The sequence below is a fragment of the Sorex fumeus genome, unplaced genomic scaffold (genome assembly GCF_029834395.1).
Source record: "Sorex fumeus unplaced genomic scaffold, SorFum_2.1 ptg000069l, whole genome shotgun sequence".
NCBI classification, from domain to species: Eukaryota; Metazoa; Chordata; class Mammalia; order Eulipotyphla; family Soricidae; genus Sorex; species Sorex fumeus.
In genome coordinates, this window is record NW_026606126.1 from 1,826,668 (window position 1) to 1,846,422 (window position 19,755).

Here is a 19,755-nt window from a genome sequence, read left to right on the forward strand (position 1 = left end):
TTCACTGGAATAATAATATTGATTTCAAACTTGCAAATCTTACCAGCTCACTCATACTCAGTAACTGTGTCCCTAAAGCAAATTGCTGAAAGACCAAATCTTGAAGCCATGTTTTGAGTTCTGAAACCAAACACAATACCCAATGTAAGAATATGTCCAATGGAACATCCTTGAATGAGGCAGTGCAGGTGGAGGACAACTCTACGGTTGTCATAGCCCAAAGCATCCCAGAGCAAAGGAAAGATCCCTTGGGAGGATCACTGTGAGAAGTTGGAAATCCTACAACAGTTTTTTGGGTTTTGTTTTTTGAAGAATCTCAGTGATGCTCTGGGAACAAGGAGCATGAATGTCATGTACTGGCAGATGCGGAAAAATAATGTCAAACCAAGAAAGTAAAACACAGGATCATTCCATGAGAGAGTATCTAGAGGGGTCCCTCAAGACGTGAGCTCTGATACCTCCTGCATATTCCAGAGGAAAACCCTGAGGCTTGATGAACCAAGAACCCTTGATCCCAAGCACTCAAATAGAGCAGTGTCTGATGAGGTGAGACCCTAAGAAATAAATGAACAATGGTAGGAGAGACATCACAGCGGTAGGACACAGACAGTGCACACACATACAGGTTTGATCCTCAGCAGCACACATGGTCCCAGACTGCAGCGTGAATAACTTAATACACAGCCAGGAATAATCTGAGATCTGGCAGGTGAAACCCCAAAGCCAAATCAATGCAAAACAAAGAATTTGAACTTGACGAACAAATGCAACAGTAGGAGGAGTAAGGCAGCAACCCTGTAAGCTGGCAAATGGGTCCAATACTCAGCACACCATAGGCCGCTAGCACTCCCAGGAGTGATCCTTCAGCACAATTAGGAGCATTGCAGTTGGGCCCCCAAATAAAGCCAAAACCAAAACAAATACACAGAATATGTAGCGTAAGAATTAAACTGAAAAGCAAACTTAGAAATGACACAAACTTTGGCAGGCTCAGGGGACCATAAAGGGTGCCAGGGATTGAACCATGGTTGGCCACATACAAGGCAAATGTCCTACCTGCTTTGCTATACTATCTCTCCAGCCCCTTGGGTCTCACTTTTTTTTTTGGCCTTTTTTTTCGGTCACACCCAGCGATGCACAGGAGCCACTCCTGGCTCTGCACTCAGGAATTACCCCTGGCGGTGCTCAGGAGACCATATGGGATGCTGGGAATTGAATCTGGGTCAGCCGCGTGCATAGCAAACGCCCTACCCGCTGTGCTATTGCTCCAGCCCCTATGCAACAATTTTTATGTTGCTGTTGTGTCGCCATACCCACACACCCAGCATTGCTCAGGGATTGCCCCTGGCTCTGCACTTAGATGTTTCTCAGGGGATTATCTGAGCTGCTGAGGATCAATCCTGTGTCAGCTGCGCACAGGCAAGTGCCTTACCCGCTTGTATATGTCTCTGGCCCCTGCAAAAGTCTTTTTAAATAAGTATTTTTGCGCTCTTGGGGTCAACGCTAAGAAGTGGAATTACTGGATCATATGGAAGTTTTGTTCTTTATTTTTGATAATTTTTTGCACTGTTTTTCATAGAGCATGAAACAGATGACAGTTCCACCAACAGTGGATGAGGCTCCTTTTTCACATCTCTGCCATTACTGATTGTTTCTAATCTATTTTTTTTATTGATTGCTACTGTTGATTGTTTCTGGGTTGCTGATGATATCTGAGGCTTACTGCTGTCTCTGTGCTCAGGGATCATCAATCCTGGCGGTGTTTGGGGAACTATATTGGGTGCTAGAGATTGAACTTGAATCAGCCCCATGCAAGGCAAGCATCCTACCCACTGTACTAATTTTCCAGCCCCACAAAATTTTGGAGCAAAAAGATAAGAGGAATTAAGAGGAAGTGAAATTCTTTAAGAAGGTCTGGGGGTGGGGCTGGAACGATAGCACAGCAGGTAGGGCGTTTGCCTTGCACGCGGCTAACCCAGTTCGATTCCCAGCATCCCATATGGTCCCCTGAGCACTGGCAGGAGTAATTCCTGATCACAAAGTCAGGAGTAACCCCTGAGCATTGCCAGGTGTGACCCAAAAAGGAAAAAAAAGAAGGTCTGGGGGTTGGGTTGGGGGCTTGAGAACATAAATTAATAAAAAGTAACACAGGGTCAGGGAGATAGCATGAACTGGAGGACTTGCTTTGCCTACAGGAGCCCTAGGCTGGATTCCTGGCACATACAGTGCCAACGTGTGGCTCAAAAACCAAAACCAAAACCCCATAAAACAACTAAAAACATCACAGATGATTCTGGTGCACAGCCTTATTGTTGCACATTTATGAGTTATTTGGTAGCCACTATGTTGCTCTGTAACATACTACTCATGCTTTTAACTATTTTTAACCTCCTCCCCCTCTTATTGTATATTTTTATTTTTAAATTGTTTTTATTTTTTGCTTTTTGGGTCACACCGGCAATGCACAGGGGTTACTCCTGGCTCTGCGCTCAGGAATTACCCCTGGTGGTGCTCAGGGGATCATATGGGATGCTGGGAATCGAACTCGGGTTGGCCACGTGCAAGGCAAACACCCTATCCACTGTGCTATTGCTCCAGCCCCGCTACTGTATATTTTTAAAACAGAAGGTCATTGTATCTTGAGAATATAATTAAACTTTGAGTACTAGTTTTTCATCTACAAAATTAAGAAAATATTATTTCTAACGTGCCTCCAAGTCTCCCTCTATGCACTAGGAAAACCAGAACTCAAACTTTATTAGATAAGAAAGATAGATCTCTAAATTTTGTGTGTGTACCTTTTTTATAGTTGCTGCTACTGGAATTCCTGTATATACTAACTACCTGGACTGTTTCTATAAGACAAACATAAAATTGGCTGTATTTTTCTGAAAGCTGCAGGAAAAACAATTCATAAGATACTTATAAGTAAAGCAAGTAGCTGACCTATAACATCTACAAATAGTAGAAAAAACAAATACATTTCTACAAATAGTAGGCCCTCCCGTTGATCGTCGATTTGCTCGAGCGGGCCCAGTAACGTCTCCATTGGAGACTTTGTTGTTACTGTGTCTGGCATATCGAATACTCTCGGTAGCTTGCCGGGCTCTCCGAGAGGGGCGGAGGAATCGAACTCAGGTCGGCCATGTTGGCCGCTTGTAAGGCGAACGCCCTACCCGCTGTGCTATCGCTCCAGCCAAAAAAACAAAAACAAAAGCATTTTTTCCCAGGACCTTCGCTGATTATAAGACTGGGATAAAAGGAAAATACAGACAAGTAAATTTACTGTTGATTTGTTTTCTTTATTCAATTATTTCTACTATAAAATAGCAATGTATACAAATGGGAATTTAATGCATCACATATACACACATATATATACACATATGTATTTATATACAACAAGCTTTGAAAGGCAAAATGGAAGTTACAATTATTATGAATATAGTACTTATATTAAAAGACTTTTCATAGGTGATTTATTTGGCTATTTTAGCTCGAAGTCATCGCTTAAGAATCTCACGATCACTTTCTGGTTCATCACAATCTAAAATAAACAATTTCACAATTAAAAAAATGAAAAATGAATTAAAAGATATAATGACTGAGATGTTCATGAGCTTAACAATGGAAAAGTAGGTACAGTATGAGATCTTTTTTTCTCTTAAACTGCAGGTATATTATCATTTTTTTGTATTTTGGGGGTCACACCTTGTGGTGAACTTAGGGTTCACTCTTGGCAGTGATAGGGACTGCTGGGTATTGAATACAGATTAGCTGTATGTAAGGCAAGTGCCCTGCTCACTGTAACATCACTCTAGTTCCAGATATACTCACTTTATAGAAAATCGTGCCTGTAAAGATTTTGCAAAAGACTCTTTTACTGCTATGATCTTTTATAGCAACAAGCATATAACTTAGAAAGTAGAAAGATTAATTATTATGTTGCAATTAAAAATAATTTTCATGGGGCCAGAGGGATAGCACAGCAGGTAGGGTGCTTGTCCTGCACACACTGACCAGAGGCAACCCCTGGCATCCCATATGGTCCTCCAAGCTCTGTCAGGAGTAATTCTTGTGTGCAGAGCCAGGAGTAATCCCTTAGCATTGCTGGATGTGGCCTAAAACAAACAACGCCCCCCCACCACCCCCCAATGTCTATCTTTTATCTGATAGGTAATATTGCGAATGCCTCTCCCCTGATTTTTCTTTGCCATTTTCTGTTGAAGGCTTTTCTTCAAAGTACATTTTTACATGCGAGAAAATGAGATCTTTCCCTGCAATAGCACAACCTGTTCTGAGTGAGGAGAATGAGTCATAAGTATTAGGGTGATAAACTACAGTCTTTTCTTAATGGAATGTGGATTGATGTTTAAAGAAAAGGTGGGAGGAAATAACGTCAATTCTCCATTTTTAACAGGCACACATTGGCCCAGATTTGTATAACTTTTGTGATAAAGATAGCAAGAAAAATAACTCTGGAAGCAAATAAATTACCAGTAACAACTCTGGATGGAATTAAAATTCTCCATGATTTTACAAATGTAAATGTAGAACACTTGTGTATATTGATGCAGCATTTATATAGACTGTGTGTGTGTGTGCGTGTGTATGAATTTTTTGTTTGTTTTTCGGCCATACCTGGCTATGCTCAGGGGTTATTTTTATTTATTACTTTCTTTTGGGTCACACCCGGTGATGCTCAGGGGTTACTCCTGGCTTTGAACTCTGGAATCACTCCTGGTGGTGCTTGGGGGACCATATGGGAAGCTGGGAATTGACCCCGGGTCGGCCGCGTGCAAGGCAAACGCCCTACCCGCTGTGCTATTGCTCCAGCCCAGGGAGCAATAAAAAACAAAGTAACTCAGGGGTTACTTTTAGCCATGTACTCAGGGATTCCTCCTGGAGGGGCTCAGGAGACCTTATGTGGCCTGGGAATTGAACCCAAGTTGGCTGCATGCAAGACGAGTGTCTTACCTGCTGTACTATCTCTTCAGCCCATATTTAGTATATATCACATAAGAAGTTACTGTCACTGTCACTGTCCTCCCGTTGTTCATTGATTTGTTTGAGTGGGCCCAGTAACGTCTCCATTGTGACACTTGTTACTGTGTTTGGCATATCGAATATATCACGGGTAGCTTGCCAAGCTTTGCCGTGCGAGCGAGATACGCTCGGTGGCTTGCCGGGCTCTTCGAGAGGGGTGGAGGAATTGAACCTGGATCGGCCGAGTGCAAGGCAAACGCCCTACCAGCTGTGCTATTGCTCCAGCCCCACATAACAAATATTATTCTTAAAACATGTATTTTAAGAGATCTGATTTAGAGAGAATAGAAATTCAATCCATTTATACTTTAAATTGTTATCAAAACTTTAGAAAATTTAAGGAAACTGAAATAGCAGCTTACCACTTGGACAGATATATCAACAGGAGATTTAATTTCTTGTGTGTGCAATTTCCGTTTCGGTCGAGACTCATTTTCTTTACTTGCTTCTACAGTTGAGGGCTTTGAAGAACTCATTGTTTCAATTATCTTCTTTGCTGTGAAAAAAATATAGACACTAATTCTTGTAATAATTTTCAAACTTCAAAGATCTGAAATTATTCCTTAAGAATTTCAAACCTGGGGCCTGAGCGATAATAAAATGGGTAGGGCATTTGCCTTGCATGCAGCTGAACCCGGTTTGATCCCTGGCATCCCATACGGTCTCCCAAGCACCGCCAGGACTAATTCCTGAGTGCAGAGCCAGGGGTAACCCCTGAGCATCGCTGGGTATGACCCAAAAAGAAAAAAAAATTCAAACCTGAGGATGGAGTGATAGTACAGCAGATAGGGAACTTGCTTTGCATGTGACCAATCTGGGTTCAATCCCCAGCACCCCCGAGCCCCACCAGGAGTGATTCCTGAGCACAGAGCCAGGAATCAGTTCTAAGCACCACTGGGTGGTCCATAAACCAAGGGGGAGGTTTATATCAAATACTAAAACCTGTAATCTTGACAACTTTAAATACTCAGATTAAATTTCATTTCTTCAGTAAAATTTTCTTTCAGATTCCCAATTACTATAGTCCTCTTTCATCCAACACTCCTATAGCACTCTGCTTGCAACTTTCATCACTAGTTTAATGTTACCTTAGGCAGATCATTACTTATATGTAGATCTTTCTTCTACACTTCACATTAAACATTAGATTTATCATCCTATTATCCCCTGAACCTCCACAGTATCTAACATAGGGACTCTTTTATTATTATTAGTCTGTTTGAAATATAATAATCAGCCATTGACTTTATATACCAGACATCAGAAAATACTTTATACTTAACATGCAAGGTCATTTAATTAATTTTCAACAAACCTTTTGACTGAAGAATTGCTAGTGAATGTTGTAAGAAGTCTCCAAATTTCTGTAACGTTTCTTCTTATTTATTTATTTATTTATTTATTTATTGAATCACTGTGGGAAAGGTTACAAAGCTTTCAGGTTTATGTCTCAGTCATGCAAATATCAAACACATTTCCCTTTACCAATACTTATTTTTTACCATGAAGAACCCCAATAAAACCCCACCCCCCACCCCTCCCCGTCCCTGTGAGGCAGATGAATTCTAGTTAACACTCTATCTGCTTTGATTAGATTCATTGTTTCAATAAAAGATTCACCACTATTATTTAGAGTTTACCCCCCCCCCCCCCAAATCAGACATGCTGAAAAAGCATTGTGAAGTGATTTGCTTTCTACGGCTGGGTTCAAGAATTAAATGTTGGTTTTGGATTTCTGCTCTTTTACCTATTGACCCTGGAAGTATTTCTACTGAAAGTCAGATAGTTAAGAAATTGGTTTCTGTGTTCTGGAGTCCTGGCCGTGCTGGAGAGCCGCTCGCGGGGGGCAACCGGTGGCCTCGGTAGGGCGTGAAGGGCGGAGCGAAACGCCCCCCTTCCCATGAGGTTTTAGTCGCCCCCACACTCCCGGCTCATACCTGCTGTCCAAAAGGCTCCCATGTGGCCGCCATCTTTCTTTCCAGAGAGGAGAGGGCGAATGGGGCAACACCATTTCCCCTCCGGCAGACTTGATGGCCTGGATCAATGCATAGTCCGTTCACTTTTCTGCTCCAAGCTGCTGGGTTCTGCATTAAGTCCTTGTGCTTCTGGGGCCGTGGCCGTGCTGGAGAGCCGCTCGTGGGGGGCAACTGGTGACCTCGGTAGGGCGTGAAGGACGGACCAGAACGCCCCTCTTCCCATGAGGTTTTAGTCGCCCCCACACCCCCGGCTCATACCTGCTGTCCACAAGGCTCCCATGTGGCCGCCATCTTTCTTTCCAGAGGGAGGAGGGCGGAAGGGAGCAACACCCTTTCCCCTCTGGGCAGAAATGATTGCCTGGATTAACGCATAGTCCTTTCACTTTTCTGCTCCAAGCTGCTGGGTTCTGCATTAGGTCCTTGTGCTTCTGGGGCTGTGGCCGTGCTGGAGAGCCGCTCATGGGGGCAACTGGCGGCCTCGGTAGGGCGTGAAGGGCGGACCGAAACGCCCCCCTTCCCATGAGGTTTTAGTCGCCCCCACACTCCCGGCTCATACCTGCTGTCCACAAGGCTCCCATGTGGCCGCCATCTTTCTTTCCAGAGAGGAGAGGACGAATAGGGCAACACCCTTTCCCCTCCGGCAGACTTGATGGGCTGGATCAATGCATAGTCCGTTCACTTTTTTGCTCCAAGCTGCTGGGTTCTGCATTAAGCCCTTGTGCTTCTGGGGCTGTGGCCGTGCTGGAGAGCCGCTCGTGGGGGGCAACTGGCGGCCTCGGTAGGGCGTGAAGGACGGACCGGAACGCCCCCCTTCCCATGAGGTTTTAGTCGCCCCCACCCTCCCGCTCATACCTGCTGTCCACAAGGCTCCCATGTGGCCGCCATCTTTCTTTCCAGAGAGGAGAGGGCGAATGGGGCAACACCCTTTCCCCTCCGGCAGACTTGATGGGCTGGATCAATGCATAGTCCGTTCACTTTTCTGCTCCAAGCTGCTGGGTTCTGCATTAAGTCCTTGTGCTTCTGGGGCCGTGGCTGTGCTGGAGAACCGCTCGTGGGGGGCAACTGGTGACCTCGGTAGGGCGTGAAGGACGGACCAGAACGCCCCCCCTTCCCATGAGGTTTTAGTCGCCCCCACACCCCCGGCTCATACCTGCTGTCTACAAGGCCCCCATGTGGCCGCCATCTTTCTTTCCAGAGGGAGGAGGGCGGAAGGGAGCAACACCCTTTCCCCTCTGGGCAGAAATGATTGCCTGGATTAACGCATAGTCCTTTCACTTTTCTGCTCCAAGCTGCTGGGTTCTGCATTAAGCCCTTGTGCTTCTGGGGCTGTGGCCGTGCTGGAGAGCCGCTCGTGGGAGGCAACTGGTGACCTCGGTAGGGCGTGAAGGACGGACCGGAACGCCCCCCTTCCCATGAGGTTTTAGTCGCCCCCACACTCCCGGCTCATACCTGCTGTCCACAAGGCTCCCATGTGGCCGCCATCTTTCTTTCCAGAGAGGAGAGGGCGAATGGGGCAACACCCTTTCCCCTCCGGCAGACTTGATGGGCTGGATCAACGCATAGTCCGTTCACTTTTCTGCTCCAAGCTGCTGGGTTCTGCATTAAGTCCTTGTGCTTCTGGGGCCGTGGCCGTGCTGGAGAGCCACTCGTGAGGGGTGACTGGTGACCTCGGTAGGGCGTGAAGGACGGACTGGAACGCTCCCCTTCCCATGAGGTTTTAGTCGCCCCCACACTCCCGGCTCATACCTGCTGTCCACAAGGCTCCCATGTGGCCGCCATCTTTCTTTCCAGAGGGAGGAGGGCGGAAGGGAGCAACACCCTTTCCCCTCTGGGCAGAAATGATTGCCTGGATTAACGCATAGTCCTTTCACTTTTCTGCTCCAAGCTGCTGGGTTCTGCATTAAGCCCTTGTGCTTCTGGGGCTGTGGCCGTGCTGGAGAGCCACTCGTGGGGGGCAACTGGTGACCTCGGTAGGGCGTGAAGGACGGACCAGAACGCCCCTCTTCCCATGAGGTTTTAGTCGCCCCCACACCCCCGGCTCATACCTGCTGTCCACAAGGCTCCCATGTGGCCGCCATCTTTCTTTCCAGAGGGAGGAGGGCGGAAGGGAGCAACACCCTTTCCCCTCTGGGCAGAAGTGATTGCCTGGATTTACGCATAGTCCTTTCACTTTTCTGCTCCAAGCTGCTGGCTTCTGCATTAAGCCCTTGTGCTTCTGGGGCTGTGGCCGTGCTGGAGAGCCGCTCGTGGGGGGCAACTGGTGACCTCGGTAGGGCGTGAAGGACGAACCGGAACGCCCCCCTTCCCATGAGGTTTTAGTCGCCCCCACACCCCTGGCTCATACCTGCTGTCCACATGGCTCCCATGCGGCCGCCATCCTTCTTTCCAGAGAAGAGAGGGCGAATGGGGCAACACCCTTTCCCCTCTGGGCAGAAATGATGGCCTGGGTTAACTCATCGTCCGTTCACTTTTCTGCTCTAAGCTGCTGGTTTCTGCATTAAGTCCTTGTGTTTCTGGGGCTGTGGCCATGCTCCAAACTTAACTCTGATTTTCAGGGAGAAAGATTGGGTGGTTTACTTCTCATTGATCACTTTGTATATAGAGAAAAAGTCCTCGTTCCCGCATACTCGAGCTGTGTTTGTAGAGGCTTCTGGTCACCGGGGTTCCATCTGGGGGAGGCGGGATGCGGCGCCTACTCCATCTGGAACTTGCCGGTGCTCTCGGCTCTTTTTGGAACCTGTTTTTTCTTTTTTCTTTTCCTCCGGGATCCCGCACCCTCCATGTGTTCCTTCTCTTATTCTGAACGCTTCAAAGATGGCCAACGTTTCTTCTTTTTCCTTAGTAGTCAAGCTAATACTAACATCGTAGGCTTGAATTTGTAAAGAATAAGTTTTCTTAGATGGAAGTTGTGTGGAAACCTAATAGACAAACGTGTTTTGTTATTGTTGCTGAGTAATGTCAGAAATAAATACTCGTAAACACAGCTAAGAAGACAAGCACGGTGGGGGTGGGGGTGGGGGAGCAGAACAATAGCACAGCGGGTAGGGCGTTTGCTGTGCCTGCAGCCAATCCAGGTTCGATTCCCAGCATCCCATATGGTCCCCTGAGAACCGCCAGGTGTAATTCCTGAGTGCAGAGCTAGGAGTAACCCCTGTGCATCGCCAGGTGTGACCCAAAAAGAAAGAAAAAAAAAGGTGGCAGACAAAGGGCTGAAGAGATAGTACAGCAGATAAGGCACTTGCCTGCACTGACCTGGGTTTGATCCCCCCCACCCCCAATCCCCGTACCACATACAGTCCCCTGATCCCTTCCAGGAGTAAGGCCTAAGCACAGTTGGTGTGGCTTTGAAACCAAACCAAACCAAATCAAAACAACATAAGAAGACGGCAGACACAGGTTATGAAGCCTAAGGCAAAGAACTTATTTTATTAAGTATGTGAAGAACAGGATGAAAGGGCCAGAAGATGGCAAAGTACTGTGCCAGGCAGAGGGCTAATGCAGAAATAAACACATCGAGTTGTGGCAAATGCTGATGTTTCTATTCCAAGATGAATGAATGAACGAGAAAGAGATGCTAAATGAATTATGTTGAGTAAAACTGGTAATACTAATCAATTTTGGGGGGGGAGGTTGTGAAGGGATGGGGAGACGGTCACACCGGACAATGCTCAGAGGTTACTCCTGGCTCTGCACTAAGGAATCCATCCTGGTGGTACTCAGGGAACCATACGGGATGCTGGGGTTTGAACCCAGGTTGGCCATGTGCAAAGCAAGAGCCTTACCCGCTGTCCTATCTCTCTGGCTCCAATACTAATCAATTCTGACATCTTTATTTTTATCTTCTAGTTACAGTTGTGGAAAGAGCTAATATGGGACAAATCAAAAGACAAACCTGTTGTTCCTTTTTGGGAGAATTTCTGCACTCTGGAAAAGGGGATTTCGGATTGGTTCTGGGTGTAGCATTCTTCTTATTTTCACATTTCACCAAATTCTAAGTAAAAAGGCCCTCCCGTTGATCATCGATTTGCTCGAGCGGGCCCAGTAACGTCTCCATTGGAGACTTTGTTGTTACTGTGTCTGGCATATCGAATAGGTCACGGGGAGCTTGCCAGGCTCTGCCGTGCAGGTGAGATACTCTCGGTAGCTTGCCGGGCTCTCCGAGAGGGGCGGAGGAATCGAACTTGAATCGGCCATGCTGGCTGCGTGCAAGGCAAACGCCCTACCGCTATGCTATCGCTCCAACCCTCACCAAATTCTAAAAATAATAAGTTTCACCAATGGTTAATTTCTTTAAAATATTTTTTCTCTACACTTAAAAAACTGAGATCTTAACCAGGTGATCTGATCCCAGGGATCCTGGCTATGTCCACAAACCACAGAGACAGCATTGCCCCTGCCTGAGAGATCAGAGATGTGACTAGACAGAACGGGCAGAGGCCAGAAAGGCTGCTCAAGATCCCGCAACGCTGAGGGCAATCTCATTTGGTGATGGTAAGGGATTGCTCCTGGCTCTACACACAAGAATTACTCAGAGGATCATATGAGATGCCCGGAATTGAACCCAGGTCAGCTGTGTGCAAAGCAGGCTCTCTGCCTGCTGTGCTATTGCTCTAGCCCCATGAAAATTGTTTTTTAATTGTAATATAATTATTCTTTCTACTTTCTAAGTTATATGCTTGTTGCTATAAAAATGATATGTATTTCAGTGATTATTTTAAGCTATCTATTATTAAATTCAACACAGTAGAATATTGTGGTTTTAGAATCAGTATTGAAAGAATCTTCTACAAAATTTTTACAGGTATGATTTTCAATAAAGTTAATATATCTGGTGCCAGAGTAGTAGTACAGTGGGTAGGGCACTTGCCCTGCATGCAGCAGACCTGGATTCAATACCCAGCAGCCCCTGTGGTTCCCTGAACACTGCTGGGAGTGAACCCTAGATGTACTGCTCTGAGGGTGACCAGATGGGACGCCAGGAATTGAATACGGATCAGTCATATGCAAGGCAAATGCCGACCTGCTGTACTATCACTCTAGCCCTGCGATAATATTCTTACAGAGTATAAAATATAAATTATACCATAAATGCTACTCTGTTCTGTAAGAGCAGAATTTAGTAATTCACTTACCCATTAAATATTAAATAAATATCTCCAATATTTGGATGTATCATGGTGAATGAAGTTACTCAGAAGCAGAGGGATAAGCACAGAATAATCTCCCTCACCTATTTATATAAAGTAATGTAGTAAAGAAACAAAAATACTCAAAGACAATAGAAACTTAGAACTGGTCTTTAACAGGAAGCACACCACTGCAGAGGGGATCGGGTGGAAGAGCAGGTGGGTTCTGGGATACAGCCAAGGGAAGATGACACTCTGGTGTAGGGTGTAGCATTGGAGTGGTTTTTGCATGAAACCCTTCCAGTATCAATATTGTAAATACAGTGTCTTTAAAAAAAAAAGAAGTTCGCCTCCTCTATTTCACTACTTTTCCTCTTCCGGGCCTTGGGAATCCTAACTGTCACTGGTGAGGAGCAGCCGGGGTGTTTCACTGCCATTACATTTGGCCTTAAGGGGGTAAACTGAATCTCTAACTCGGGTTTTGGAAATCGAGTTGTTGGATTATTTTCTGTTGACACTTCACAAGAGTCAATGACACCAGATCCATCCTACAACAAAAACTTTATTTGCCATGTATGAATTGACATCAACTCTCATAAGTACTGATAAAAGACAAAGAACTGAAAAGGGCCCCCACCCAGAATGACGTCAATGGCAGAGCCGGGAGTAAGCCGTTGGTGCCACACCGGTGGTACTCAGGAATCACATCTGGTAGTGCTCAGGGGCATCTTCTGCAGTGCTGGGGATCAAACTGGAGTCAGCTGTGTGCCAGGTGAGTAGCTCACCCATGTATTATCTCTCCAACTCCCCCTGTGGCACCTTTGCCTTGATAGTGAGCACATAAACTCTTAGCGAGCACAAAAACAAACATAGTGAGCACATAAAGTCTTACCAGATTCCTTATTCCTCGAGAACGGCAATCATGTCTTCTTTGAAGTCCCTATACGACCTCTAGATCTATGCCTGTACATACTATCTATATAGCAGCAGATCAGCAAGGTTCAATACTGAGTGCTACCAATAAATGTGCTCAAAGATACATATGAAGTATTAATTTTATCTTCAAAACTTGGGGTGAATAAAATTTTTATCTACTATCAGACAATTAGAAAATTTCTTTATTTATTTCTCAAAATGATACACAGAAATCTAAAGTCCACTGAAAATTAAGGAATCTCATTGTGAATTACTGAGATTCAGTGACAAAATTATTGTATATCATTAAAAATCAATACAATTTTGGGCCAGAGTGATAGTACAGCAGGTAAGGCCTTGCATGAAGCTGACCTGGGTTTGATCTCTGGCATTCCTTCTGGTTACTCAAGCACTACCAGGAGTAATTCCTGAATGCAGAACCAGGAGTAACCCCTGAGCTTCGCTGAGTGTGTTCCAAAACTTCCCCTCCCTAAACCAAACCAAACCAAACCAAACCAAACCAAACCAAACCAAACCTAAACCCAAGAACAATCCCCCACCCAATCATACAATTTAATAAAATGCTTATTAAAGAAACATTTCAGGGACAGGGAGATAACAATAGTGGTTAGGGCACATGTTGACCCCAGTTTGAGCCCAGCACCACATGCATGACCGAGCACTGTTGGGATGGTTCTGATGGTTCTTGGTAACACAGGGCCCCAGCCATTCAACCAAATGGCCTTCTTGGCACAGTATCACCTGGACTGGCTCTAGAACTCCACTTGCGAGTCCCTCCCCCCATAATCACCCAAAAAAGTTAAAAAAAATGCTTCTGCAGAGGCTGGGGAAATAAATAAAAGGGCTAGAGTGTATTCTTAGATCTGGAGGGCCCCAGACATGATGTCATGCACTGCAGTGCCTCTTGGATACTGCATCACTGAATGGACCCTCCCTCGTTCCTCCCCCAACCAAAAGAAAACTTTTTTTTTGGCGTTTTTTTGGGTCACACCCAGCAATGCACAGGACTTACTCCTGGTTCTGCACTCAGGATTTATTCCTGGCGGTACTCAGGGGACCATATGGGTTGCTGGGAATCGAGCCCGGGTCAGCCGCGTGCAAGGCAAACGCCCTACCCGCTCCAGCCCCCGCCCCCCCCAAAGAAATCTCTTATAAGAAAAAATAATCATCTCTATCTTATCTTTTATAACTTTTTTTTTAAAATTTTGGACCATATCTGGCAATGTTCAGGGGTTACTCCTGGCTCTGTACTCAGAAAATCATTACCAGCAAGTTCAGGGGACCCATAATTGTCTAGGGGATTAAACCGAGGGGTCAGCCACGTGCAAGACAAGTGCCCTACCAGCTATAATATCGCTCTAGCCCCCTAAAGATATTTTTGATTCCCCAAGTTTGTTTATACTTATGCAGCTGCTATTTTAGGTGATATTTTGGAAAGAATAATATCCATTTGGTAATCTATTCTCCCAAAGTAGTTTCAACACTCCTGAAAAGCTTAATTACTTTCCCAGACCCAAGAGATCATATAACTGTATATTAAACTACATAATAACACTTACAACAACTGACAAATTACCTTGCAAATTCTATTCAGTAATTAAAGGCCAAAGGTAGAGGATAAAAATGGATTGTGGAGGCCTTGGCTCAGTGGAGAGCACTGCCCTGGGGGAAGCCCTGGGACTGCCATCCTTGGTGCTGCCAAAAAAAGGGGAGAGGGGGGTAAAGGACCGTGACACCATATACGCACCTCGACTTCATTGCTACAAACTTCAAAACTTGTTGACTGGGGGTCAGCTCTGCCAGAATCTGTTGAACTCTCAGGTCTAGGTTTGCTATCCATGGTCTGTGTTTCCTAAAGTAAGAATATTTAAAGCAACAAGTCATTGTAACAAGAAATTATATTATATTGAATTACTTAACCTTAAAAAAACCCCAAAGAACATAAAAATCACAACTTGGGTAGATTAAACAAATCTTCTACTCAAGACTTCTTCAATGACCACCTAATTCTCCTTTGTCCCCTCTAACATCTTCAGAAATTCAGGAAAGGCTGGTAACTTTCCAGCCTGATTTTTTGTTTTTGGCCACACCTGGAAATGCTCAGAGGTTACTCCTGGCTCTGCATCAGGAATTACTCCTGGCAGTGCTCAGGGGACCATACCGGGTAGGGGATCAAACCTGGGTTGGCCACATGCAAGACATACACCCTATCCACTATACTATTGCTCTAGCCCTCAAAACTTCTTTAATAACACAAATTTAAAAAAAAACTAGAGGATCCTTTTCATTTTTCTTTAGTCATACTTAGAAGTGCTCAGGGTTTATTTCTGGTTCTGTGCTCAAGGATCACTCCTGGCTTGGCTCAGTGGACCATATATAGTATGAGGATTGAACCCAGCAAAGCAGGCACCCTAACTTACTCTCATTCCAGCCCATAAAGCTAGAGGACTTTTGCAAAGGCCATGACAGCCTAACAGTAAAGACCAAATTGATAACTAAACCTCCCTGTGCTGTATAATCTCTAGCCCATTTTCTTCGTCATAGGATATATTCTACTCCTAAACCCCACTTAAAGTATTTAGAGAGATTTATCAGATTGTTCTTAATCTTGGGCCCATGTGGTACCAGAGCAATTAAACCCAGGCTCTGTGCATTCCATCTCTGAGCTCTCTGCCTAGCCCTCATAAAAATTTCTTTTGGGGGGAGTGAGGGGGTTATCACACTTGGTGATGCTCAGGAATTACCCCTGGATCGTCACCGAGGAATTGCTCCTGTCAGTGCTCAGAGGAACATACGAGATGCTGGGGATCGAAACGGGTTGGCTGCATGCAAGGAAAGTACCTTACCCATTATATTATCTCTCTGGCCCTGAGCTGCAAAATTTTAAGTGCAGGTCATGTATTCCGGAAAGACTAGATCTAGATGGGGTGTGATGGGATTCTCGGAGAAGGAACATTTGTAAAATGCATCCCTTATTCCCTTGGCATTGTCAGGTACAGCCTTTGAAGCCCCCAATACCAAGTGTGGTCCTGGTATTGCTGGGTGGTCCTGGTAGTCTTTGGCCCCTCGAGTAGTGCTATACTCTTGGGCTACTGCATCTTGTTGGCCAGGGCAGGGGGACAATACAGGGAAGTCACTTGTCTTGCGTATGGCCAACACAAGTTCAATCCCCGGGACCACTGTGGTTCCCAGAATACTATCAGGAGTGACCCTTAAGTGCAAATACATACATGAGTAAGCCCCAAGCACTCTTGGGTATGGCCTCCCCACACTCCCCCCAAAACAAGGTACAACAAAAAAGGCCTGGTTGGCCAATGATCACTGGGTGCGGCCCTCTGGGTACCAAAGGTGCCCCTCAAAAAAAAAAAAAAAGAAAAGGAATTCTGTTTATCAAGGGCTCCCAGCCCCAACAATCTAGCTTCTGAATGATTTTGTATGATATACATTGTGTTTATTTTAAAATAGTTTTTTTCTTTAGTAAATAGTAAAAGTAGGATGCCACCAATATTTTAAATATCAGCAGGAATTGAAGTGAAACCACATTCCACCATCCTAAAGTATATTACGGACTACATTACAAATTACTTATTTCCCAATTAAATTTACAGGGAAGGTAGGACCAAAACATTGTAGAATGAGTTATTTCTTTTTCATTCATTCATTCATCATCCTGTTATTTGTCGATTTCCTCGAGCAGGCCCCAGTAACGTCTCTTTCATCCTAGCCCTGAGATTATATTCAAGGCTCTTTAGGAGAATGAGACCCAATGAGTCTCCTGCCCCTGCGCCTGGCTGTTCCAAGGGACCCCGGCGAGGAAAGCAGATGGGGCCCAGAGATGCGACTCAGAGCCTTTCTTGAGGGTCTGAGACAGAACCTGGAGGTCCCTAGTGCCACCCCCATGCTGCCGAGCGTAATCCCAGCAGCACTGCAGTTTGTGATCGTTGGCACCACAACAAAGTCTGCGATCTCCAGTGTGCCATAACCAACTGCGTGTAAGCACTGCAACCAAAGTGTATGAGACACAGGGCCTTAGAGCAATCACAACAGCAACGAAGAAAAGGGGGAGAAAGCAGAGGAGACACATGCAGAGAATGTATAATTGTTACCAACCACTTGTTTATTTATTTTTTTTCTTTTTATATTTATTTATTTATTTATTTATTTTTTATTAGTGAAAAACCATGAGGTACAGTTATAGGCTTACAAATTTTGTGCTTGGGTTTCAGTTATACAATGATCAAGTGTCCATCCCTCCACCGGTGCCCGTCATCCATCCCCATGGGTCCCAGCATCCCCCCCCTCATCCCCCCACCCCGTCCCATCTTGCCTCTGTGGCTGGGTATTCCCCCTTGTTCTCTCTCTCTTCTTTTGGGTACTGTGTTTTGCAAGAGAGGCTTTGAGTGGCAATCATGTTTGGTCTCTCGACTACTTTTAGCATGCTTCTCCCACCCTGGGAGGACCCTCACAACACCCTTCATTTGGTACTCTCTTCTCTATCTGAGCTTCCTTTTCACCTAGAGCCTGTGGCTGGCCTTCCATTCATGGATCAAAATTCCTGGTACTAATCTCAGCCATTCCTGGGTGATAGTCTCCCTTTTTGTTGCTTTATGTTCCCCAGATGAATGCAATCTTTCTGTGTCTATCCCGCTCTTTATGACTCATTTCGCTTAACATGATACTTTCCATGTAGTACCACTTGTATGTAAATTTCATAACTTCATCTTTTCTAACAGCTACATAGTACTCCATTGTGTAAATGTACCAAAGTTTCTTTAATCAGTCATCTGTTCTTGGGCACTCAGGTTTTTTCCAGATTCTGGCTATTGTAAAGAGTGCTGCAATGAACAAACAATTGCAGATGTCACTTCGACTATACCTTTTTGCCTCTCTGGGATATATTCCCAGGAGTGCTATAGCTGGGTCAAATGGCAGATCAAATTCTAATTTTTTGAGAGTCGTCCATACTGTTTTCCAAAAGGGTTGGACCAGCCGGCATTCCCACCAGCAGTGAAGGAGGGTCCCTTTCTCGCCACATCCACGCCAGCACCGGTTGCTTTTGTTCTTGTGGATGTGGGCCAGTCTCTGTGGTGTGAAATGATATCTCATTGTGGTTTTGATCTGCATCTCTCTGATGATTAGTGATGTAGAGCATTTTCTCATGTGCCTTTTTGCCATTCGAATTTCTTCTTTGCGAAAGTTTCTGTTCATTTCCTCACCCCATTTTTTGATGGGGTTGGGTGATTTCTTCTTGTGGAGTTTAACCAGTACCTTGTATATCCTTGATATCAACCCCTTGTCGGATGTGTACTTGGTGAATATCCTTTCCCATTCTGTAGGCTGTCTTTGTATTTTGGTCAATGTTTCTTTTGAGGTGCAGAAGCTTCTTAGTTTAAGATAGTCCCATTTGTCTATCTCTGTTTTCACTTGCTCGGCCAGTGGCGTGACATCTTTGAAGATACTATTAGCTTCAATATCATGGAGAGTTTTGCCGACTTTGTCTTCAATAAACATGGATTCTGGTCTGATGTTGAGGTCATAAATCCATTTTGATCTTACTTTTGTGCATGGTGTTAGGCAGAGATCTGAGCCCACTTTTTTGCATGTAGCCGTCCAATTTTGCCAGCACAGTTTGTTGAAGAGGCTTTCCCTGCTCCATTTCACTTTTCTTGCCCCCTTATCAAAAATTAGATGACTATATGTTTGGGAGGAAATGTCAGTATATTCAACTCTGTTTGTTCCATTGGTCTGCAGCTCTGCTTTTGTTCCAGTACCATGCTGTTTTAATTATTACTGCCTTGTAGTAGAGTTTGAAGTTAGGGAGGTTGATTCCTCCCATTTTCTTTTTCCCAAGAATTGCTTTAGCTATTCGTGGGGGCTTATTGTTCCATATAAATTTCAGGAGTGTTTGCTCCATTTCTTTGAAGAATGTCATGGGTATCCTTATAGGATTGCATTGAATTTGTACAGTGCTTTGGGAAGTATTGCCATTTTGATGATGTTGATTCTCCCCATCCATGAACAGGGGATATTTTTTCATTTCCTCGTGTCCTCTTTTATTTCCTGAAGTAGCGTTTTGTAGTTTTCTTTGTACAGGTCCTTTACTTCCTTAGTTAAGCTGATTCCTAGATACTTGATTTTCTGGGGCACAATTGTGAATGGGATTGTTTTTTTGATGTCACTTGCTTCTCTTTCACTATTTGCGTATGGGAATGCCATGGGTTTTTGGGTATTGATTTTATAGCCTGCCACTTTACTATACAAGCCTATTGTTTCTAGGAGTTTCTTGGTAGAGGTTTTAGGGTTCTCTAGTATAGTATCATGTCATCTGCGAATAGTGAGAGCTTAATTTCTTCTTTCCCTATCTGGATGCCCTTAATATCTTTTTCTTGCCTAATCGCTATTGCAAGTACTTCCAGTAATATATTGAACAGTAGTGGAGAGAGTGGGCATCCTTGTCTCGTCCCTGACCTTAGGGGGAAGGGTCTCAGTTTTTCCCCATTGAGGATGATGTTTGCTGTAGGTTTGTGGTAGATGGCTTTAACTATATTGAGGAAAGTCCCCTCAATCCCCATTTTGGCAAGGGTTTTCATCATGAATGGGTGCTGGATCTTGTCAAAAGCTTTCTCTGCGTCTATTGATATGATCATATGATTTTTATCTTTTCTTTTGTT

The 19,755-nt window shown here is 44.8% G+C and overlaps 1 protein-coding gene across 1 annotated transcript in view; it reads right to left on the reverse strand.

The window, feature by feature from the left end:
- Positions 1-3,487: 3,487 nt before the first annotated feature.
- LOC130036912 (kinesin-like protein KIF20B) overlaps positions 3,488-19,755 on the reverse strand; it is a 45,670-nt gene continuing 29,402 nt past the window's right edge. Inside the window, 7 exon segments of the mRNA XM_056128838.1 lie at positions 3,488-3,547; positions 5,409-5,542; positions 6,362-6,427; positions 9,856-9,940; positions 10,915-11,015; positions 12,498-12,696; positions 14,832-14,936. Coding sequence (XP_055984813.1) covers positions 3,488-3,547; positions 5,409-5,542; positions 6,362-6,427; positions 9,856-9,940; positions 10,915-11,015; positions 12,498-12,696; positions 14,832-14,936 — 750 coding nt within the window.